General features: G+C 34.7%; 1 protein-coding gene across 1 annotated transcript in view; it reads left to right on the top strand.

The window, feature by feature from the left end:
* LOC139699112 (proteasome activator complex subunit 4-like) overlaps window positions 1-25,069 on the top strand; it is a 49,073-nt gene that overhangs the window by 5,730 nt on the left and 18,274 nt on the right. The window contains exons 7-22 of the mRNA XM_071598139.1: window positions 2,300-2,448; window positions 2,832-3,038; window positions 6,396-6,717; window positions 8,932-9,147; window positions 10,921-11,019; window positions 11,097-11,234; window positions 11,708-11,926; window positions 12,167-12,324; window positions 12,408-12,497; window positions 13,199-13,385; window positions 15,130-15,393; window positions 16,121-16,249; window positions 16,339-16,530; window positions 16,620-16,807; window positions 20,588-20,717; window positions 22,942-23,243. Of these exons, the coding sequence (XP_071454240.1) occupies window positions 2,300-2,448; window positions 2,832-3,038; window positions 6,396-6,717; window positions 8,932-9,147; window positions 10,921-11,019; window positions 11,097-11,234; window positions 11,708-11,926; window positions 12,167-12,324; window positions 12,408-12,497; window positions 13,199-13,385; window positions 15,130-15,393; window positions 16,121-16,249; window positions 16,339-16,530; window positions 16,620-16,807; window positions 20,588-20,717; window positions 22,942-23,243 (2,990 nt within the window). The remainder of the gene's footprint in view (window positions 1-2,299; window positions 2,449-2,831; window positions 3,039-6,395; window positions 6,718-8,931; window positions 9,148-10,920; window positions 11,020-11,096; window positions 11,235-11,707; window positions 11,927-12,166; window positions 12,325-12,407; window positions 12,498-13,198; window positions 13,386-15,129; window positions 15,394-16,120; window positions 16,250-16,338; window positions 16,531-16,619; window positions 16,808-20,587; window positions 20,718-22,941; window positions 23,244-25,069) is intronic.

Raw genomic sequence — 25,069 nt, 5'->3', positions numbered from 1 at the left:
CGAAAGAGATCCTGCATAGAAACATATCATGCGAGGAACACATTTTCAAATTATGTGGAAAGTTAAGTTGCCTATGCTTCTTCATAAGAAATATTAGATATTCTGTAAATTTAGAGGTCCTATCCATTTACTATGGTGAATTTTATTCTCGTTTTACTTTTGGTATTCACTTCTGGATATCCTCTCCCAATGTGGTCACAATCTTTAAAATTCAAAAGAGGATTATACAGGGTTCGTCCGGAAAATAAGTGTACTGAGCTCGGGAAAAAAAATTTATTACACTTTTACATATCTTAAGCTAATATTCCTCAAAATAGGACCCTTGTGAGTCGATACACTTGTTCCAGCGGCGTTCCCATTCCTGGAACGCTCCCGCGAAGGCATCATCGGGAACCTCTCGAAGACACGTCGTCACGGCCTCTTTGACGGCGTCCAAAGTCCCGTATCGCGTTCCTTTCAAACTCCTCTTTATCTTCGGGAACAGAAAGAAGTCCGGGCTGTAGGGCGGGTGCGGCAGCGTTGCCACGCCGTGCTTGGCCAAGAAGTCCGACACGACAAGCGCGGTGTGAGACGGCGCATTGTCGTGATGCAGCCGCCAGATGTTTTTTATCCCTAATAATCTCGTGCACTATTGTTTTTGGCACATTACACTGCTCTGCTATCATCCAAACACTAAGACGACGATCAGAGTTCAGTACATCGCGAACTTTTCGCACATTTTCGTCGGTGAGTGTCGTTGATGGGCGTCCAGGCCGTGGTTCGTCGTCGACCTCTTCTCTGCCCTCCACGAACATCTTGTGCCACCGAAAGATCATGTTTCTGGACATGGCTGACTCCCCGTAAGCCTGGTTAATCATACCGACAGTTTCGGTAGACGATTTCCCAAGCTTTACCGCAAATTTGATGGAATAACGCTGCTCCAAAAACTTCGGCATCGCGTTCCGTGACGTGGGTCGAGCGTGGAGGTTCGCGTTAACAGAGCTCCTCACTACACCACAGCTCAGAGCCAACTGCCTTTTTCAGCGTCGCTTGCCAACATACCCCCCTCCAATCGCAGCCCGTCAGAGCAGTGCTGGGCGTGCCTGGAGCGGTGGGAAAAAATCAGTACACTTATTTTCCGGACGAACCCTGTATGTATTATAAGTAATGCTCCTTATGATGCACCTTGTAAACCTCTCTTCAAAAGACTTAGCTTATTACCAGTATCTTGCATTTTTTTATTTAATGTCATCTTGCATGCAAAGGGTAATATTTCTCAGTACAGGTCCAACCACAATTACCATAGTCACTATACAAGGACCTGCAATGACCTACACCAGCCATTTGTCAGAACACAATACTGCTCATGGGCCCAAAGCAAAGAGCTGAAGGTTATTCAATAAGCTTCCCCATGAAATCAAGTATGAAACAAAATTACGCGTTCAAAAAAAAGCTGTTCAACCTATTAAAAAATAATGTTTTATTCTGTAAATGAATTTCTGGAATTGTCACTACACATCTATTCCGACTTAATTAAATAATATATAAATGTAGTATATTTTTATGTATATATGTGTGTATATATATATATTGTATTTTTTCTAAAATTGCAAAGTTTATATCTGACGTGTCCTATATTTGTGTATGTATAAAGATGCAACAAATCTTTGGACAAATAAATGCATTTTTATTATTTTAATCCTTCCTACCTGCTCAACTTCATGCCGTTTACTTTGCTGGTGCTGTGTTCCATTTGGATGAAACCCCTTCTTCTCCCCACCTATATATCTATGTATATTTACGAGTCTTAGATTTAATGTTAATGTTAGCTTAAAGACATTCTGCTTATTGTCATTCTTACTTTTTGCTGACAAACTAATGCAGGCCATTTTATCAAGGGCAAATGTTGAGACTAGTACTGTAAAAAATGTTTATTTTTCAATCTCTTTTCTTTAAAATATCTTCTGAAAATTCACAGCTTAGTTTTGATATCTCTTAGAAAAATGCTCCTTATATCTAAACTATCTTGTACCAGAAAGAAGAGTGTATAAATCTGTAGGGATTTAAATGACTTTGAAGCAGCGCGAAAAATGTTTTATGAGACTTAATCGGTGGAAAATTGATTTGTGGTGTATGCTATAGCATATGCATTCCCAAGTTTGGAGTTAAGAAATGACAGCAATGTTACAGTTTTTTGCAAGCTTCATATTGTATAGGTATTCTGCCTCTATTTTCGATACAACTCATAACCTTAGGCATATTAAAATTTAATTTTGTGATTTTACCATATCATTTTTCTGTGCCATATTTCTTATTCCAGGGAGGCAATAGCAGTGCACAGAAGTATTTAGATCAATTTTTGAAGGCCCTAACATCATACTTCCACCCTGCAAACTTTGGAAGATGGCTTGGGAAATTGAAAGAACTCCTCCGAAAGCTTCCATCTTATTTCATTCAACGTCTTCACACGTATGTAATGTTTTACTGGTTTATCTATACACACCAAATGATAGCAAAACTCAAAGAAACTACAGTATATGAAATTTTTATTTATACAATACTATTTGTAACTGATATTTGCAATTTTCTATCATTTAAATTTTATTGTGTGACATTTTAATTTTTTCCTGTCATCAATTCAATAGTGATCATTAATATTTTCCCTCTTTTCTTTAATGGTTCATGTGTAACTAAAAAAAATGTATGATTCTGCATTCATCTAGTGAGCATTTTGATATTCTTTCCAGTTAGATATGCCAGTATTTAATAAATAGAGAAAGATCCACATTTATTGCATTTAGTGTTTACAGAACTGCATATGTGTATAATAAATTATGAAATTAATGCTTCAGGGAAAGGTACAAAAAACCATCATGGGAGAACCAAGTTCCAGACAGCCACCTCTTGACTGAAGATGACATCACTAGATTTGTTGAGTCTGTCAAAAGCGTAGCACTCCAGGCTATGTTTTGCAAAGTTGGAGCCAATGAAGTGAGCAGTGCATTTCAGCACCTGGCTAGCTTACGGCCAAAGATTATCTTACCGTTAGTTCTAAACAGGTAATAATTCTTGAATTGAAGCGTATGGTAAATGCCAAGAATGTGCCTTGTGTATGTACTCGTGTAATTTTCTCTTAGGCTATTAATGTTTGTATAAATCGTGTTAATGGTGGCATACCTCCTTCGTTCATTTTAGTGATTTTTTGGTTAAGGCTTTGTTGTAAAGGTGATTGGAAAGAAGGAAGACATTTTACTGTGCATGTAAAATCGGGCCTTTTTTGTCACACACTGTTACACAATTATTTTAAAGCCTCCCAAGTAGAAAGCCTGATTTACTGTCTGATCTGGTGGGATGAATTCAGAATATGACTATCCCTCTCACATTGAAAAAATATACCAGCATCACCTTGAGGTTTGATTTCACTTGACGAGTTTCTTTTGGGTGAGGCGACAGTGAAGTTTTCCACTGGCATGACTGTTGTTTGGTTTCAGCATCGTAACCATAGCACCATGACTCATTGCCAGTAAATACCTTGGAAAAAAAATATGGGAGATGGTCTGTAAATGTATGGCAAGTTTCAATTCGATTCTCCTTTCCTGTTCGGTCAGGACCCGAGGCACAAATTTTGCATTGACCCTTCTTATCTTCAAATCTTGCGACAAATTTGCTGAACTGAACTATATGTTATTCCAGATAGCTTGCTTATCTCTTCAATAGTCCGTTGACGGTCTTCTAGCATGATTGCACGAAATTTTTAGTATTTTTGTCAATTCTAGAAGTTGACAAACAACCTGAACGAGGTGTGTCATCAAGTAACTTTTCAGCATCTTTAAAACAAGAAAAACATTTGTACACTTCAGTTTTCCCCATAGCACAATCCCTTTGAGATGTTTTTTTGACATCACAACAGTTTCTGCAGTGTTTTTCCCAAGCAGGAAGCAAAATTTCACAGCGTTGTGCTGTTCACTTAAATCCACCATGACGAAAAATGAAGAGCAAGCACCTATTCGGTGCAGGGGTGTATTGAGTTTGAACTTGGCAACTTTTCAATATGCCAACCAGCTGTCAATTGCTGTTAAGTTCATCTGTAAGGTCAGGTTGGTGCCTTCAGGTGTTGTGAAGAATAAATTTAGAAACCAAGCTACAAAATAAGTAGGACTGACTTTGCTCATAATTTTTCAGCAGCCTGCTATGAAATTAATGACTAACCGTATATACTATGACTAATGTAGTCCACCTAGTGTTGGGTAGTAGTAGTAGTTTTGAGGGGAGGCGACTGACAGCTAAGGTCATTTGTGCCATAGGGGATGGACAGGAAAGGATGAAGGGTGGAGAGAAACCCGGCGTCGGCATTAGCCTACTCTTTACGAAAGGCGCCAAGGGGCGCGCAGTTCAACGTCCCATCCGACAGACGGCGTACTCACTCAAAGTGCCCTCCACAAAGCACCTCAAGTAGGGATCGAGATACCTCTGAAAAATATTCAACACCGCCGGGATTTGAACCCGCGCCCTCAGGGTGGGAAGCCAGTACGTTAGCCCCCGCACCATCTCGATCCCCTTCTTGCTTCGTCATTTAGTGACAAACAGTTAGTGATTTATTACTCAACATACGAATGACTTCGAATATACGAATACTCAACACACGAATGAATACTCAGCACGGCAGGGAGGCGACTGACAGCTAAGGTCATTTGTGCCATAGGGGATGGACAGGAAAGGATGAAGGGTGGAGAGAAACCCGGCGTCGGCATTAGCCTACTCTTTACGAAAGGCGCCAAGGGGCGCGCAGTTCAACGTCCCATCCGACAGACGGCGTACTCACTCAAAGTGCCCTCCACAAAGCACCTCAAGTAGGGATCGAGATACCTCTGAAAAATATTCAACACCGCCGGGATTTGAACCCGCGCCCTCAGGGTGGGAAGCCAGTACGTTAGCCCCCGCACCATCTCGATCCCCTTCTTGCTTCGTCATTTAGTGACAAACAGTTAGTGATTTATTACTCAACATACGAATGACTTCGAATATACGAATACTCAACACACGAATGAATACTCAGCATAGAAATGACTTATTATGACCTAGTGTTTTTGTGGTCATAATAGTATCAATATCATGTAAAGGGAAACCCCTAAATTTTTGCTTTAAATTTGTTTTGTTTAAAATCTTTTGTTTGAGTCAACTTTAGATTTTTCATAACCACTAAATGATGCTAAGTGAATTCCAATTAAATAATTTTAATGGCAACTTCTGGCATTTTATGTACTGCATGCTGTCAGGTCATACAGACTAAAGTATCTGTAACATCAACACTTTTCACAGTAGTAAGTTGTATGAAATTGATGTTTATTTTGATTACTTCAATGTATTGACTAGTATCATCAGTAGTAAGATATTCAGTGAATTCCAAAATTCACTCCCAGTGCTGTAAGTCCTGCCGAAATGATACTGCTACAATTATTTGCTTTTATTGCTGTACTGCACCAAGCAGACAGCAGTAGTTTTCTTAGTAAGACACTGTGACATTATTATTACATGGTGGTAATGGCGGTGAATTTTGGAATGCAACCTTGTGGAAGTTTTAACTCAAATCTCAAATAAAATCCTTTTTTACTTATTATTAAAGGCCTTCACATGTACATGCCAATTCTTGAATTTTTTTATTGAAATTTTGTATTCTAAGGTTGACCTATGCGTCAAGTATCTACGGTATAAGATACAGTATGTGGCACGTTTGTATGCATGAAGTGCATACAGTGTGATAAGTTCATAAATACCTCCATCATGTACAGGGTAGATGAAATGATGTGAGTACAACTGGGTTTCAGGCATCATCTTTGAGATTCCAAAGACTATTTATGTTCAGTGAATGGAATGTTTTTATCTACCGAGTACATACATACATTGTGATTCATAAATATATACCCTCATCGGCCAAAGTATAAACAAAAACTATGGTACGCGTGATTAGTTTTTGTAAATAGTTTTCCATGGACCACCTTCTCTGATTCCAAACTATGGAGTATTTGAGAGTGTATTATATGTTTATTTTATCCATTATTGAAATAGAAAGAAAGACTCGTACTTTTCCACAGATTTTATTATACGGCACGACGCGTTTCACCGACTTGCGGCATCATCAGGTACCTGATGATGCCGCAAGTCGGTGAAACGCGTCGTGCCGTATAATAAAATCTGTGGAAAAGTACGAGTCTTTCTTTCTATTTCAATAATGGATATCAATTACTTCCACGAAGTGAAGCCTGAAACAATAGAATATATGTTTTTTCCTCATTTTAAGTGTCTTCAAACTTCCTTTCTGTTCATGATTATCCTCTTTACCTTGGAAAAAATCCAAAATTTCATTAGGGAGCATGCAAATGGTTAAAAGTGTGTCTGATAATGGTATTTATTCACAGGCTTTATTCAACTTTGGATCGGCCCACAGAACCACACCGGCTGACTGCAGCTATTCATTGTCTCGTGTCTGTGGCGAGACCGTTGGTGACGGGAGGTCGTCGAGAACGTGGACGGGGTGAAAGCGAAGGTGAAGTGGAGAGGTGGGCCTTCCCAGAAGGTCCCACGCACATAATTCCCTTGTTAAATTCTGTGCTCCCGGGAATTGATCCTAATGATATTCGCAAATGTTTTGTGACCATGGAGTTCATTTCTGTTTTTGCTACAATGGTGCCCTTTGTTGACTGCTCCTCAGCAGGAGAACATTGGAAAGATCTCAGTCCGGTAAGTTTAAAAGTAAATCATTTGTTTTAATATGGGTTTGTAAATTTTGTCGAGTATGCATATACGCCTGTTTAATCCTAGGTATGCATTACTTTTATTTTATTGCTATTAATGCTGTAATATGTGAGAAGTGGTGTCTTCACAGCTGTGGTAAAAGATGTCAATCACTTCTTTGATTCGTTTAATGTTTCTGAATGTGTTCAGATATAATTGTTTTTTTTTTATTGTCAGTCCAGAGTTTGTTATATCCTACTGTTTATGATCTGCTAAACCCTTGCAACTCATAATAAGGTGAAATTTCTTGAGAAATTGGATTAAGAGATTTCTGCTAGGAGTAGGGTTTCCCTCGACAGACTATCTGATCTGAAAAAAAGAAGGCTACGAGTAATTTATTTGCTTTTAGATTGGTGTAAAATTCCAGAAAATAGATAGGTTCTGGATAAAAAAGTTAACAGGAACATGAAACACTAAGAAGGTATCTTTAGGTGGTGTGTGAATAAATGATCATGTGATGTAGGAATGTATTTATTTTTATTTATTTATTTATTTATTGACTTATGTATGTATGTATGGCTTGTAGACGAAATTAAAACTTGCCAGGCGCTACCATGCACGGAACGTCACTTAAAAGGAGTGGTGATTTTTGGAGGGAGTATGATATTTTCAATAAAAGTATCTCCCATGTACTGATAGTGTTTCTATTGATCCATATGTGGAAGATCTGCTATTACTGATGACTGAATATGATTTTCAGTTATTTGAGATGTATAATGAAGAAGAATGAATATGTTCTGATGAGTTTGGCAAAAATTATGTAATATTAAAAAATTCAATCAAAGGTTCAAGGAAAAAAATCTGAAAAGATTATCATTAAAGAAATAAACAGATTCCAAACACTTGAGGGGAGAATGGATTTGTTGGGGAAAGGCCGATAATGGGAATATAGAAAATGAGTGGCTAATTTTGGTCCTCGTGGATTAAATTTTGCTCTCTAGCAAACCCCTTCATGTTGAGTGTGCTTCTCATTGCTCAAAAATCTTCCACAAAGCCTTAAGGTGAAGGGTTGTTAGGTCACTAGCCATTGGAAATTAGTGTTGTTGGTGTTTTGGACAGTTTTATTTTCAGGAAGCTGGAATTTTTGTGGCCGTGTATTTTTGTAATAGTCGTGCAAGTTGTGCAAAGAAAAAGTGTCCTTAAATTGTTTTGTTTGCTGTTGATTCCCCTTGTGTACTCTGAGCCTACCAAAATAGTGTTTGACAAAAATTATCCCCCTGCCCATTAGAGTTAAATTAAAATTATTCATATTTATTGAATATTTTAAATTGTGCGAGTAATTTTAACGTTTCCAGTGGCTCCCAACCCAAGCCAAACCATATTTTAATAATAATTGATGGTTTCTTTGCTTAGATAAATATTCTTAATTCTTCACAGCTCACTATCATAAACATTTATTTAGTTCCTAAAATGTATATGTGCAAAAAGCTAGTTTCCTGCACCAAATGGTAGTTAATTGAGGGAGTGAGAACCTGGGTGACAAATATTTAGGGTCAGAAAAAATACCATATTATTCATTTATGTGTACTTGTGGACGTATGTCAATTATTTTTATTAGTTTTATTGGTAAATCTCTTTTGTATTCTTCTGCTACAGGATAGTGTTGAAAATAACTAGACTGTGATTATGATTTCCTTCTTCATTGACCATATGTTTTTGATAAGAGAGAATTTTCTTTGAAAATTCAATTATCTCTAATACAAATGTTAAAAAAGCTACTTTTTTATTAGAATTTTAATGTTTGTCAACACTGGTTATTTTTTTTCATTTACTTCACAGCTCAAAATTGATGTGAATGTAGCTGATCAGTTTATATGTAGTCCCAAATTACACTCAATCTGATATCATTTTGTAGCTTCAGTTCTGTTGGTTAAATTTTTCTCTAATCAGCAACTTAGATAATTGAATGACATAATTGTCATAGTGCTCTTAAGTAGATTAGTCTGGTAGAATGTTTCTGAGGAATTATTTGCAGATACATTATTTTAAGTGCAGGAGAAATGTTTACCTATGTGTAAATATTTTTCTCCAAGGTCCCATGAAATTTCTGCCTATTCAATTCATCCTTGGTTATCATCAAAGGAATTCTAAGGGTTATTATTCTTCGTGTTATGTTAATTGATTACAAACTAATTTAATAATACCTACTCTTGATTGCAGGTAGAAGAAACTCTGTGTCTTGCCTCAGCTGAATTTGAGGATTTTATTTTGCAATTTATGGACAGATGCTTTGCCCTCATCGATAGTAGTGCAATGGAAACAACTAGACTTGAGCGTGAATCAGATAAGCGAAGTAAACAAGAAAATATGGCTGAAGGAGCTTTGGAATCCATATGTGCTATAGTTCTTGTTCAAACGTCTCCTACCATATTTAAGGTAAGCAATTATAATTTACAACGGTATGCAAAAGGCAAGCATTACTTAAATGTTGAAAAAATGGGGCAGGAAATCACTCAAGTGAAGTAGGACGCCAAGAGCTATCTCTGACCAAATCTCATCTTTTTGGTACAGATAAATTGAAAATCCCATGTTTCAAAATTTTCCCAGAAAATTACATACCATTAAGTGTTTTCATAGTTCATATGTTATGAAAGTGATGAATTTCTGTTATGCATATCTTATAAAGAAGCTTAAATGTCCTCCGACCATATTTTTTGTGTAAATAAAATAAATTGAATGGATGCATGGTCATAACCTTGAATCTCTACTCCTAATGCAGTTAAACTTCAGTGTTTATGAACCCTTAGATGTACATATAATCTTTGAATTTTCATATTATGTTATGGTCAAGATGGCTGTCATTGAAAAATCAATGACATATTACCTCAACTTTTTCATTCCGGATGTGTAGACTTTCGTTAAATTTCACTGCCCCAAGCAATGTTAATCATATTATTTTGAAATAATAATTACACCCTTATTATTATCTTATTTTTTCCCAGGTTTTGCTATTAACTGGAAGTTTTTATTTTGTAACTATGACATTGATGTATCAAAATTATTTTCTTGCTGAAAAATTGATTGTGTGTTGGCAAATGTTAAAATGATCATTAGTTAGTCATCTAGTTATCAGCAGGCCTGGTAATATGAAGTATGGAAAACATAATTGTTTTCTGTGTGCTGGAGGAATCTTTTATTTTAAATTGATTTCGATAAAAATTCAATTGTCGATTGATTTCAATTGCAGTTTATTTTATGGTTGATTAATATTGCTTTTACATTGGATAAAATAAATAAAACCATTGAAAATCAAGTTGGGACCAGAAATTCTGAATAAAGTTTTTGGTATGCTACCTACATCATGCTATTCCATTATAAAATATCTCCCCCTTTAAATAGCTCAATATGAATAATTAACAACCATGCAATCCAACATTCTTTGGCAGTCAAATTCCTGGGTCATTGCTTATGTGAGGATCTTGATTGGACCACCCACATCTCACTAACAAACTCTGTGTACTTGTGTACATGCTAAGGAAGGTAGTTCAAATAACCTCCATTAATCCCTTAAACATGGTTTACTATGCTAATGCTCATTCTCATCTTTTGTCTGGCATGGTCTTCTGGGGTAATTCAAAGGCTGCTCTTAAAGCATTCTCATTATAAAAACAATATATAATTAACTTCCAAAATCAATATAATCTATAATTTCCCCCACCACTTTCGAAATGAAAGCATGTAAACTGTTACAAAGCAAGTTGTCATGATGAAGTCAAAATGTGAATCTTCAGCTATCAGTATCTGTGATATTGTTTTTTATTTCCTATGCGTATGCATTTATTTTCTTATTTCCTGAATTTTTTCCTTTTTGTTATGGTAAATAGCTCAGTATTTATGAGTTACATGTCTTTTGACCATTTTAATAAAATATCTTTTGAAATAATTGTGTAAACCAATTTTTGTTGATTATATCATTTATTTCATTGTAATCCTGTTGTATGTTTCATTTTAAAAACATTAAATTACACTTTAGAAGTGTTTGCTCCCCTAGATGTAAATTTGAAGTAAACCTTACATTTGTTCCTTTTTTCAATTGTCTCCTTCAATAACATCAACTCAAGGTGTCATTCCAATGGGATTAACTCTTAATTGAGGATCACTTTGGCTGATACCGTAAGTATAAATGTTGTACTTTTTTTTAACTTTCAGGCTGCTCTGAGTAAATTTCACTCTTTCTTAACTGGGAGAATCCTTGAGACCAGAGTTGCTGGCCACTTCGCTGCTACTTTATGTTTGGCTTTTGCAAAGGTATTTCACAAGCATTTTTGCATTTGAAAAGGATTTAAATGTCAGAATTAAACAGCTTTTACTTTATCTCTTTCTAGGTTAATTCCAAGGAGACATTGAAAGTTCTCTTGCCATACTTATGCATGAGAATCTTGTCTTTAACTGAATCAGACGAGATTTTTAAAGAAGAAATTTTAGACAATGAGCTGCTCTTCAATATGCTTCTGCTCTCTGAGGTGAGAAAGAATTAATTTGTAATTCAAGATGAGAAATCTATATAATCTTTCAAATATAATGACATAAAGTTGAAGTAAAAGATAAAAAGATGAAGATTCTTGTTAACCAGTCTTTGATGTAATACATTTGTAAAACGAACTAAATCTGAAATAAAAAAATTATTTTTAGAACCTATTTTAATGGCCTCAATTTCTATGCTGTTTTAGAAGGTAGATATAAATTATATTAAATCGCAGAAATACAATTCGGAATGTTATGTCTCAAACATCCTGCGTCTTGGAAATAATTCTTTGCATTTAAAATAGTATGATTTTATTACCTCACTATATTAGAATTATTTTAATATTATTATAGAATATTATTATAATTAGAATGTTTCAACAATGTACCTTGTAGATTCTATCTTGTAGGAGTATCATCGTTAATAGTTCTGAATTCCATTTTACTGAATAAAATTGAATTTACTTTTTAGGTTGTGAATTGTCATGGAGATGCTTTAGTGCCATATATTCCTCAACTAATGAAGGTTCTGGATCGTACATTGAAGCTGAAAAACTGCAAGGAGGCATACCAAATGGCTGGTTTGACACTAAAACATGTCCTTGCTGGTCTTTCACATGTTTGGCCTATTGATTTCAGGAGTGTTCCTTATTCATATGAAGAACCCATCAGTAAAAAGCTTCCCATCAGGGTACTATTTGTTGATAATATTTAGTTTTTATTCAGTGAATGTATTTGTTAGAAGCTACAGGATTACATGTGTCCTTTTGATGTTTCATAATGGAGTTCCTGTACAATGTTACTTAATTTTTTGAATAACTTCCTTCTTTTATTCTTTTTTTTTTCATTGCATGATAGTATTTGTTCATTTTATATAACTATGTATTAATTTTAATTTCATAGTGTTGATGACGTTTTTTTCATTTACTAGGATTGGGGAAAGCCTGGAAATATTTTTAAATTAAACATAAATTGGCATTTGCCTTCAGATGAAGAATTTCAATATGCCCAGAAACTTGTATGTCACTATTTACCCCCACAACTTGAGATGGTAAAAAAATATAGCAATGACGAAGTGACATTGACAAGGTAAACTATAATGAAAGACCTTATTTGCGCAGAACTATCAAATGACTCTCAGCTATTACTTTCTTCGATTGTACATATTTTAGGGAGGAGTTGCAGTGCTCGATAAATACAGTATTGAATCTCTTGGGTTGTACACCCTTTCTACCAAGCTGGAACGAGCCTCCTGTTGACCTGTAAGTGTTGCACTCGGGAAAACTGTGTTAAATTTGTTGCATCTTGGTTTTTCATGTTTTACCTTATTCAAAATTTCACATAAACTTTGATCATTAAGTACATTCTGTGTAAGTAAACCATTCAGATTTTGTAATTATGAGGAATATTAGTAAAGTAAGGTCCGTTTTCTTATTTTTAAATATTAGTGGGTTAGAACAAAGTTGTACAAATGCAGGGCCATCTATTGGTTGCTTCCAAAACATACTAGTTAACTGTTTAGATTCAGTCGTGACAATGTCTGCAAAAATTGTTGCTATTGCCAGTTGCCAAGTGTGCTTGCTGTGATTCAATTTTTATGTATGCATAAGGATCAATCATCAGCAGCCCAAATTCATTGGGAGTCATGCCTAGTTTTTCTTCCTACATTAACGAGTGAAGGAAAAGTTTTTGACAATGGTATTGTGACCGCACAAATGTACATGATAAAGAGTGGAGTGTCAGGCCCACGTATCTGCTGTTGTCAACTGGTTCAATTCCTAAGTGGCTAACTTCTATGCCGAGGGAATAAAGAAGCTGTTGCATCGTTTCGAAAAATGAAGTTAGCTTTTTAGGAAACTAAAAGTCATTAAAACTTTTTCTTACAAATGTATTTTTTTTTATTACCAAACAGCCCTTACTTTTCTTAAATTTGTTCTATTTAATTATACATCTTTTTTTTCAGTGTGAAGAGTTGTGTGCCTACAGGATTTACATATACTAAGATAGTTACTACAAATAAGCCAAGAGAAATTACCATGCCTGATGGAAGTAATGTTCGCAAGGCAATTGCAGAAACAGTAATGATATTGCAGGACAAGTTGTTGAGATCTGCGGAAGATGATACCAAATCAGTTTTTAATCTTATCACTGTGAGTTTGTTATGTGATTGATGTTTGCTATTCATAGGCAAAACAAAAAAATCACTGATCATAGACTTAAAAGTAGTTTTATGTTACAATTATCTTAAATGACAACCCACTCGGGGTTATTTATTTTTACCTACTTATCTAAAAGAAAACCACTGCAATTTCTAAATCAATGTCATATTTAAACTCATAATTTTTTACTGTCTCTCTAGTTCAAGAGACTGGTGCTCATTAAATTGATGTATGAAATGTTAAGTACCTCATAAGTGTTTCTTGTCAACCATTATTTAAAGTTTACAGTTAAATATTCATACAATTGCTTAATTTAACGCAAAGGACTCCATGCTGTATGGATATATTTGTCAGATTTTGAGGAAAAATATTATTATGTATATATTTTTTGATATTATTCCATTACTGCGTTTCATTTAACCTTTAGATGAAATCAAAAGTGAGCATAATGCTAAATCAGTAGCTGTAAGCATTATTAAAAAAAATCTCATCAAATACTTAGCTGTGCAATTGAAAGCTAATGGAATCACTCTCACTTATAGTTTAGTAAGATGGGAATTTATGTAATTTAGCATGTAGGGTATGGTAGTCTAGGGGTTTCGAGGACTGGACTACTGACCAGATGGCCTGGGTTTGATTTTCTTGCATGCCTCTGGGCACCCTCAGTTTCACTCAAAGTGTGTGATTTTTTGGGTACCAGAACTTCCTGGGAAATTATAGCTGGCACGGGGAAAGGATCTGGCACCCCCCTACCCTGATGTGTGCAATTCACACGCCATAGGGCTGAATTGGGTGAACTCTTTCGCCTCATGGTCTACTTTCGCCTATCAAATGGCCCTTCAGGTTGATAACTGTGGTATGTGTAGCATAGTATCATTTTCATACCTTTTTCATCTAATTTTTTGAAGTAATTCAGTTTTATGCTTCATCCAGAAGTTCTTTGAACATCGATATCCATAAACAACTGTTTGCATGAAAAATAGAATGTCAATTATTCATTTATTTAACTTCATTTAAATTAATACCATTCATTTACTTACATTTGTGCCCAGAATATCTGTTTTGAGAGTTTTTGTGTGCTAAATTCCATCCCATGTAACCAAAAGGTTTGTGTATACATATGGAAATATATGATGGAAATGTTTAGAGGAAGGGATTGCTCTGTAGTGTAATTGGAGAGTTTATATCTTTTCTGCTTCTAAATAGAAAAATAGAACAGTGTTTGCAAAGAACAATGCCTTTCTTTTGCCACATTATGATAATAAGCATCGATGATTGTTTATTTTTTAAGCAAGAATTGATTGTAAATATGTATATCATGATTGTTTCAATATGTTGTTCTTCCCTGACCAATTGAAAACTGCCGTTGACCACCTCAGAAAGGATGAAAAGTATCTTGATCTTATTATTGCATAAATGTATCGTTTTGTGGGTAATCTTAATTATCCATGTTGATTGCAGATATTTATTTCTAAAGGACCCTCATGAAATGTTACTAGGTTTCTATAGATGAAAATGCTAAACTCTCCATCGCATCACTTCATTAAAAACTCTGATTAACATAATTGTAGTCTCTCATCCCAAAGTTTTATGTCCTCCCTTCATTATTTTCATAGTAAATTTTATGACATTTTCAATTCTGATGGCTTTTCAATTAATGTAATGTGAAATTATTATTAGTAATTTATCCATGTAATTAATTCGGCTTTTGTTTTGTAAAATTGTTTTCACATAGATATACGAAAACCTTCTCCTTGGGCGGTTCAAAACTCGGTCAGACATAGATACTGAGTGGAAGGGCTTCCGCAATGAGAAGAAGGTTTTGGAAGAGCGCTTGGTACGTGGTAAGCGTCATCCCCGGGCTCTGCTAATCGAGAGAACAATGTTGCAACATGAGGCAAGGGTGCAGGCTGCTTGCAGTTCATCAAGCCCACTCACTCAGACACATCAGCGGTTGATGCTTCATCTTTTCACCCTTGCAACCAGCCACTACAGCGAGGTGGGCTATCATGCGTTTTGGAATTACCCTTATATCAGTTTTCCACCTAAGGGTAAAAGATCCTGTCATCATGATTGTACTCTCAATGTAATGTACTCTAATCTAATTGGCGTAATGTCCTTTCAAATGGCCTTTTGTAATCCCTGAACCTTGGTAAATTATTTGAAAGTAGCTTGCAGATTATTTAGATGCAATGATAATTCTATTATTCAGAGTATGTTGGTGAATAGAAAGTAAGGGAAAATTGGGGCTTTGATTTGGAAAAAAATTATGAATGAAAACTTCTTTGTTATGAAAACTAACTATGAATGAAAAGATACTTTTGTGATTCCACAGTATTTTAATTAAATATTGGCTTAAACATTCAATTTTATCTTCAGCTTCAATGTCATCCAGAAGATGATTCTGAGCATCAAGACCCAGGTCGTTTCTTAATGAAATATTGTGGAATTGTTACATTATAGTTTTTCATTCAAATGTGAATCGAGTCCATAAAGTTTTGGCTGTAAGTTACCAGTTGAATAATCATTAAATTTTGAGAACTCCCAGGCATCATTCTGTAAACCAAAATATTCTTTTTACCGAATTATTGTAGCAGTTATTGCTGTAGAATTTTTATTTTCAAGGTTATCATTGTCTCAAAACGTAAATAAGGATTTAAATATTTAAACAATAATGTCTGATTGGTATCAATCATAAATTTTTTTGACGTATTCCTTCCTTACAGGTTAGGTGCCGAGCGCAAAGTGTATTGGCTACGTCACTGCAGTATTTTTACTACTCATACACCATCATCATGCCAGAGTTATTGAAAATATTAAAGGAAGATTCAAACATCAACCATGAGCGTTTCAAAGTAAGTTCCATGGCTACTCTTTTTATTTACTCAAGTCAGTAAATCCTGATAGATCGATTTACTTATGGGTGTGTTCATTTTTTACCCAGGGTGCACTCTATGTCCTCCTTGGACCCAAGCAGCAGCCTCTTCTAACTAAACACAACTGGGAGATGATAATTGAATTATGGCCTACCATTATTCTGATGCAACCTTCAGAAAAGCTCTCTGTGGTGAAATTATTGGACACAATTGAGGATACGATGCACAAGCATTTTCCCACCATAACAATTGAACTTGAGGTATTTAATTTCATAATCAGTTATTTTTTTAAATAATTTGATACTGCGGGAGAGACCATCAGGAATATCTTGCTCTTGGCTTTTGACAGATTCACGATGGTTGTGTTGAGGCCGGAAGGAAACTGTGGAAGAATGCACCACAACCTTTAGCAGTTGAACCCGAGAAGGCATTAGTTGAGGCAGCCAAACAGGAGTTAGTGTTGAAGAGTAAAAAGAACCTGGAGCTGTATTATGGAGTGATAGGAAAATTATTGGATATAATAGAAAATGAGAATCTGTGAGTATAGTTCAATATTACTTTGTTTGGTACTGCAGCTAGCTGCAAGGTTATTTAATTGAATATCCGCATACATTTAATGCCTCTCATACTGTTTTCTGAATGCTTTGTATGGAGAATGATTGATATATGGTTTACCTTACTATATACGTATCAGTGATATATGTTAAAATTTGGAAACAAATGTTAATTTGAAAAATAGTCATGCTCTAATGGCATCCTTCAAAATCATTTCCTACTACCTAGATGCGGTGTGGTTCTTGTGGTATTCTATTTAGATACATTAAAACTTCCATGAAGTCATTGGTTATGTATTATGATTGGAAAAAGAAAGTATCTTAGGAGTTTAAAAAAATAATGGTGTCGCTTAATTTTCCCTGAAATAAGAAAAAACAATATCTATTAGTATATTATATTCTCATTAACAATAAGTAATTTAATGGTTTAATTCATTCTGACTAATTTAGGATTATGGAAAAATTATCAGTAAAGTATAAATATTCCTTATCCTTTGGCTTTATAGTCAATCTAAATTTATGATTTTGTTAATGTATGGTTAAATAAATTTTTAATCGTTAGAAAATCGATGGAACCGAAGTAATCGGTTATTAATTTTAAACCATGAATTGCAAATGTAATGTTAAGGTTTGATGTGGCTGAACCATTCACCTTGGATCCTTGATTGGATATGTTGAATACTCTTCCTCATATTCAGCAGCTGTGTGTGTAACTTGTACCTGATAATGCGGCAGGTCAGTGAAACGTGTTGTACTGTCAAATAAAGTCTGTGGAAAATTACAAACTCATTTAATATGGACGGCATACTTAAGTGCCTATTTTGCGGAGGAAGATGTCAGCTACTATTTGGAAGGGTTAAAAAAGTTCAAAGGATCATCGCTGGAAAAAGTGTATTGACTTAAAAGGAGACTATGTTGAAGAATAAAAATAAATTTTAGGAAAAAGTTTTTTTTGTTTGATTGTAAACTTTTCGAGCTATTCATGTATAAGGTCACAGAAGTAACTGACCCAACAAAGAGAACAAAAATTTTGGAAAAAATGTAATTATTTTTCAAAATAATCTCCTTTCAGCTCTATACACTATTCCTAGCGATGTTCAATAATTTCGACATCCTTTTTATAGTTAGAACTGTCTTGCTCCTCAAAATAGCAGGTATTAACTGCCATCATCACTTCTTCATGGTTGGAAAATCTTTGACCACCAAGCCATTTTTTTCAAGTTTGGGAACAGAAAATAATCCGAGGGGGCTAAATTGGTCGAATAGGGTGCATGAGGTAGCAATTCAAACTTAAATTCATGAATTTTGGCCATTGCAATGATGGATGTGAGCTGATGCATTGTCTTAATGAAACAACACTTTCTTCTTAGTCAAATGCGGTTGGTTGCTTTTGCTTGATTTCTATGCTCATATGTTGCAATAAGTTTGCATAATACTCCCCATTGATAGTTTTATCTTTTTTAAGATAATAAATGAAAATTATCCCACATGCATCCCAACAAACCAACGCCATGACATTGCCTGCAGGTGAAACAGTGTTCGCCTTCTTTGGAGTCACTTTTCCCTTCGTTATCCATTGTTTTGATTGTTCTTTTGTCTCGGGTGTGAAGTAATGGACCCATGTTTTATCCATGGTTATGAAACAGGGCAAAAAATCTGCGTTGTTGCAGTGAAACTTTGCTAAACACTCAATTGAAACATCTTCACGACACTGGTTTTGCTAGAGTGTGAGCAAACGCGGCACTCATCTTGAACACAGCTATCGCATGTCCAAATTTTCAGTTAATATGCAATGTACGGCACTTTTTAATTTTCCTACTATGTCTGCTAGCTCGTACACTTTCAGTTAACAAACATCCAGGATCCCTTGGTGGATTTTCTTCACTGTTTCTGGAGTTGTCACCTCATTTGGTCGACCAATGCGATGCCCATGTTAACGGCTCATATGGCCTCGTTTAAATTCTGCTACCCAATATTTTACTGTCGTAAACAAAGGAGCAGACTCACCCAGAGTAGAATCCAGTCCAGCTTTTATATTGGTTGGGCTGAGGCCTTTCAAATGAAAGTATTGTATGACATAACGATGACTAATTTTCTTCATTTTCACAAATTCACTGAACTCGTTCACTATTGATGGCTGCCAAAGAAATACTAAACAACGTAGCGTCTTCAAACTTGTAACGTATGCTTTATAGATTACATACTTTCTAATACAGTGGTATTTTTCAAACAACTACCGCCATCTCTAGGCCAGGCCGGGTACTTCTGGGACCAAATTCATATGCTATTATTTGGTTGTATAAGTTCTGTCAGTTTAATGCAGGTAAATATTGAAGAATTATGTTTCGTGGAATCTTAAATGTAACAATAGCTTACAGTCTCTACAAAATGCTTGCTATATCAAGTTCTCCTTATCACAAATGGTGTTTTTATCATCAAATTTCTGTGAGTCTTCACGCTAGTGTAGCCATAGATGTGGGATATTTTTTATCATCAGTTAAGAATATCAACTAGGAAACCATCACTGGTAATTTATTGTACGGTTTCATGATATGGCACAATTGTTATGCATGTATTATTATAGTTTGTAAGCATTTTTGTGGTCATGTCTCAGTGGCGACACAAGTTTTGTATCATGAACATGCATAGTATCAAATTTTTTGTACTCTGCCCACAAATTTGGACTCTTCAAGAAAGAGAATGTCTGGATTAATTTAAATTTAATTTACATTACCATTTATTCCTGTTGACAATTGCTAAGATAAGTTGGATAGAATTCCTCTGGTTTGTGCTATTGTGGAGTGAATAGAAAAGAGTTCCCATTTATTATTTGTCCAAAGGTCTTACAATAAAATGTTAAATATATAAACATGAATAATAATCTTCAAAGGGCCTGTTGTAATTGATGAGCCAAGGCAAATGATTTTTACACTTTGAAATTGTTGCATTGAAATACATATTAGCGGATGACTCCTTTAAAAGTTACTGTTGTGGTATCTCCCACAGTTTCTTCGGAATTTGATAAAATATGTGAAATGGGCATACTTTGATTGATTTTCAATTTTAATCAATTTGATTTTAATCTGTAAAATCTCTAAAGCCACCCAAACTCAACTAAATTTTTAAAGTATTTCAATAGTTAAATGACTTTTTCTTGTCCCTGGAGGGGAGGAAGAAATTTCAATTTTTTCCTGAACCATCTTGATAAATGTATTGATAAAAAGCTTTTCCCATTATGTTTGATAATAAGGTAATCCAACATTAATAGGCATCTATGATTTTTGTGCACCCCTTATCTTGATTTTGATGTGCAACATCGCCTAGCAATTTCTCATTGTAATTTCCCTTTGTATGATTCAAAACTACAATGTTCTGAGCTACTGGAATAATTGCTTTTCATTTATTTTATCCCTCATTTATCACCTCACAAAAATTTGCATTTTTAATTAAGTATGTGTTTATATTTACAGTAGACAAATAGGTATGTTACATCATGGAATAGTCACAAAAATATACTCTGTGTTTTATTGTTTTATCTCCAGCCAATATTACGGTTTTGATGTAAGGTGCTAAGTTAAATTTCATTTCTCTTCATCATATCTACTGGTTCCCTTGAAAATATTGTTCCTGATCAATGCATGGTTTTGGAAAACAAATTCACCAAATAAAATGTCTTCTTTAGATTGCTGTTCCTCCTCCCTGGGGAGAGGGTGTTAAACTAATGTGCATTTGTTTGAGAAAAATATCATTTCAATTTGTACAGGCATTGGCGGTACTACTCACTCGCAGTGAATTTCCTCCGTGACTTGGTGCATCCTTCAGTCTCTTATCCTCCAAGGGCGGTGAAATTTTTTTTGTCACTTCTAATACATGATTCCATTGAATTAAGAAAGGTGAGTGGGATTGAATATCTACTAAAATTACATTCAATAATTTTTAAAAATTTGGATGGTTTGAATATTCAATGAAAATAATCAGGGCTTTTACATGTGCCTGAATTCTCAGCGTGGATTGTTCTCCCTGTGTGTGTACTTATTGTGAGTTGGCTGTTAATCAAGTGCAAAATATATGAGAGAAGAAACCTAGTCTCACAATTAAGAGTTTTTTTAGTGTAACTGATGGATTATTCTAGTGCTGAGTTCATTCCTTATCATGTATTTATCATCAAGAGTTAAAATTACCATATTTCTATTAAATATTTCTCTAGATCTTATTAATTAATTGAATTTCCACTTTTGTCTCTCTGTCACTTTGCTTAGAAAATAATTAAGGCGTTAAAAAAAATCACAATTTATTTATCGTATAAAAAATGAAATAATGAGTATGTGATGAAAAGCATTAATTTTAGCTTATGATAGCGATATTGATGGTAAATTCATCTGTGTCGACTTGAGAGAATGATTCATACATTTTGTATTATACAAGAAAGGCCTACCAATGTTTTCCAAACTATTCAGTTCACTTGGATAAAAATCAAGTGATATTCTTTGATTACAAGCTTGGAATAAGAGTTTTCTATATGTTCCAGTTGTAGTATTGGGTGGGATTTATTTTTTCATAGTTAAAATAATAACGATTATGATCTGTATAAGACATGTTGTATTTAGTAGTCTATTGCAATGCAGCATTTTATGAATTAAATGGTGTTGTTATAAAATATTCTTTGTTTCAATATTCACAATCAAAAAAGAAATGAAACATTTTCAAGTTATAGTTAGATAATTACAGCAACAATTTAGAGGGTTTTTTAGAGATAAGTGTAGTGTTTTTAGATAGGAACATAAGTTTTCCGTAATATTTTACCTCTTGTTTTAATTGAATGTATAAACCATCAAAAAGTATTTCATGTTTATAACACTACATCATTACACAGTATAACTCAAAAGCACCTCGTAGAATAAGATAACAACTGTTGAAAAATCCAATTCTAAGTGCATTCTACTATTTTATTTGATAGTTTTGTTTTCTTAACGCCTGCTATTGAACTCATGTACTTTGTGACAGAGGGGGTGATTCTTTGTTTAAATATGCTCTATTGTGAGAGGAAATAATTTTGGAGTTACGTTTTGTGCTCCTGATTTTGTGAGTTTATTAAACAGCAGTTCCAAGGCATAATTTAGGTTCGCTATATACCAACAGGATTAACCCTATTCATTCATTTGCATTATCTCAAATCACCTCCTTATTTAAACAATTCTGTCTGCTGCTTCAGTCGCATTCTTATGTTTCATTGCTAAGGCAAAGCCACATGAGATGTCAGCATGATTGTTTTGAGTTAATTACATGATGTGATACTTATTTCTGATAGCTGTAAATATAAGGTGGTTCATTTTAACAATTGAAACCTTTTTAAAACTTCATAACTAAAAGTTGCAAATGTTTTATTGCTAAAAGTTAATAAAAATCCTTATTTTAAAAGTTTTTATGTTCTTCATTACAAAGTTCTTTATGGTTGTTTTCCATAAAAAAATGAGTGAAAATAATTTTAAAATGAAGTATTATTTAAAAGCATCATATAATGTATTCTTTGTCTTACAAAATATGTCCAGTCCATCTAACTGCTTTCTTTGTTTGGCTAAGGTCATGAAAATATTGCTCTTTTATACATATACAAAGCAATAATGGACTCATATCTTTGTCAAAGGGCCATAAATGACAATTTTTGTACAATTTTTTAAATGCTATTAGCAACAAGTGATTACAGCTCTGTTGTACTCATCAGGAACATGTTATAGGCCCTTATTGAAGGTTTTGTCTTCAAGCTCAAGAAGATTGGATAGGAATGCTTTTTTTACGTCAAAAATATTGCCTTAAGATGTAAAACTGTGTGATCATTCGTTATAAAACAAGTTGCAATTTTTGCATATCAACATGGTGATTAGTTTTTGGTAAATATAAAAAAACTTCTTGATAATAAACCTCAAAGGACTTGTACAAGTATGCACATATATTCTTCAACTTTTTATGGTTTTGAAGAAAATAGTTACTGTAGTTTCATTTGAAAGATCCTATTTTGGGCCTCAGAAATTCGAAATTGATTTTGCGAAATACAAGTACTGCAGCCCATATGTATAAAGTTGATGTAAATACTTATTTCTTTAATTAATACTTATTCAGGTTGCTGTAAGGACCGTGGTATTTTGTCTGAGGCAGTCCAAAAGAAACCATGTTAAGCTATCTATCAATCCGAACAAATTTGTCAAGGAGAAGAGCAAGACTGGAGGAGAGATTGATGAATGTTCTTCTTCAGAAAGAAAAGTGATCTGTCCTGGTGATCGCTCTGACAATGAATGGGTCCAGTATGGCAGTGGTTGGAGCTTGAAGGGTGAAGCTGATCGAAGAATCCCAACCACAGCATCGGAGTGGGATTCTACCGCCTTTGCTCATAAAACGTACTCTGGATTTTACTGTTGGCCCAAGTGAGTAGCAAGCTGTGTTGCTTATAGAATGGCCTCAATGATTGAAAATAATTACAGACGTAATATTTAAATTCCTCTGAGGAGGCAAACTTTAAATTTCTATAATTAATTCTAAAAAATGCCAAAGTCACCATGATCAATGCCAATGAATATGAGGTCTGTCCAAAAAGTTCTAAAACTTTTGGAATAGCACATCTCCAGTTGGTTAGTTTTAATCAGTTTGGAGGTGTTTGTCTGTGGAAACATTCCAAATAACTGCCGTCAACCACTTTTGGTGTCTTGTTTTGTTGGTTAGTTATGTGCAGTGAAAAATATGATCTGCGGGATTGAGTTCTTTGAAGGAGCAATATTTTTCAATGATATTCTACGCAAACCTATGCAAATCCTTCATGGAAATTTTTGAGTTTATTACCAAAGCTTATGGTGATAATGCTACGAAACATACTGTGTTATGAGTGGTTTGCTTGGTTCAAAAAGGGGTGGCAATCAGTAGAAGACAATGAGCATCCCCATGCCTTTAAAAAGCTTGAAAAGTTTGCTCAAACGTCTAGGTGATGTTGACTTTTTTTAAGGGGGTTGTGCATCAGGAATACCTGCTAAAAAGGCCGGAATGTCAGCGCAGAGTACTACTGAGTACTACTACCAGGTAGTAGTACAGAGTACTACTACCTGGGGGTTATGAAACACCTAAGGTAGAGAATGAGGTAAAAACAGTCTGAATTTTGGAGGAACAGTGAGTGGTTATTCAACGATGAAGACACGCTGGCTCATTTGTCTCCCAGAACTCATAAAATATTAGCCTAAAACAAGGCCGTTGTGCTTTCCCTATGGCCGTACTCACCAGACCTGACCTATGTGATGCTTTCCTGTTCCCCAAACTAAAAACCCTGCTCAAAGGAAAAAGATTTGCTACCATTCCAGAGATAGAGAAAAATTCGGTGGAGGATCTAATTAGCATTCTGGAAGAAGCATTTTAAGACTCTTTCAAAAAGTGGAGACACTGTTGGGATAAATGTATAAGCTGGGGAGGAGACTACTTTGAAGGGGGTCCTGACCAATGTGTCAGTGAAGTATTTTGTTGCAATAAATAAAGTTTGGAAACATTTTGATGTTTGAACAAACCTCAAATTCCCAAAAATGCCAGCATATCACTCTTGCTTACTCTATTGTCGATGTTTATAAATGTAAATAAAAAAGTAAATAATTCTTATTTTTATTCTTTTTTCTCTTCCTTTATATCTTATTATATAAGTATCATTAAATTTTTCTCATGTTGATCCAATTTTTGAATTTATACGCTGAGTCGTATACTGCCGTATTAATTTTGCTATAATTTTTCTTTCATATGAAACTGTCCGTTTTAATAATTGTGAAAACTCTTTGCAGTTTGCATGATAAGACTGCTTTTGATAAAATGACGTTTTCAAAGTCTCTTGGTGTATCATAAGAACTTTTTCCAGTCTCTCAGCGAAGTAGGTCTAATGCTCTTGCGATGGAAACATGGAGTGTTTGTCTTTGAGACACTTGACCTCTTACCCCAAGAGATAAGGACCAAATATCCTATGACAGTGGGTCAGACTTTGTGAATCAGGGTGTTGTCGTTTATTGCTCTAGCATCATCGTAATGCTGAGTGCAGTATGTATAGGCATTCAGGGTATCTTTCTTGACACTACAAAAGTTAGTGTCCCTCTGCATCAGTGCAGTTTAATAATTTTTTGAAGTAAGTTTTTTGTTGAATTGCTTCAAAGCACAATTCTTACAAAAGGATAGTTAGTTTACTATTAATTGCAAACATTTTCAAAATTTAAAGTGCAAAACTAAGGTA

Source organism: Hetaerina americana, unplaced genomic scaffold (genome assembly GCF_022747635.1).
Source record: "Hetaerina americana unplaced genomic scaffold, ioHetAmer1.1.p SCAF_9, whole genome shotgun sequence".
Classification (NCBI taxonomy): Eukaryota; Metazoa; Arthropoda; class Insecta; order Odonata; family Calopterygidae; genus Hetaerina; species Hetaerina americana.
This window is presented reverse-complemented; position numbering and strand designations above follow the sequence as displayed.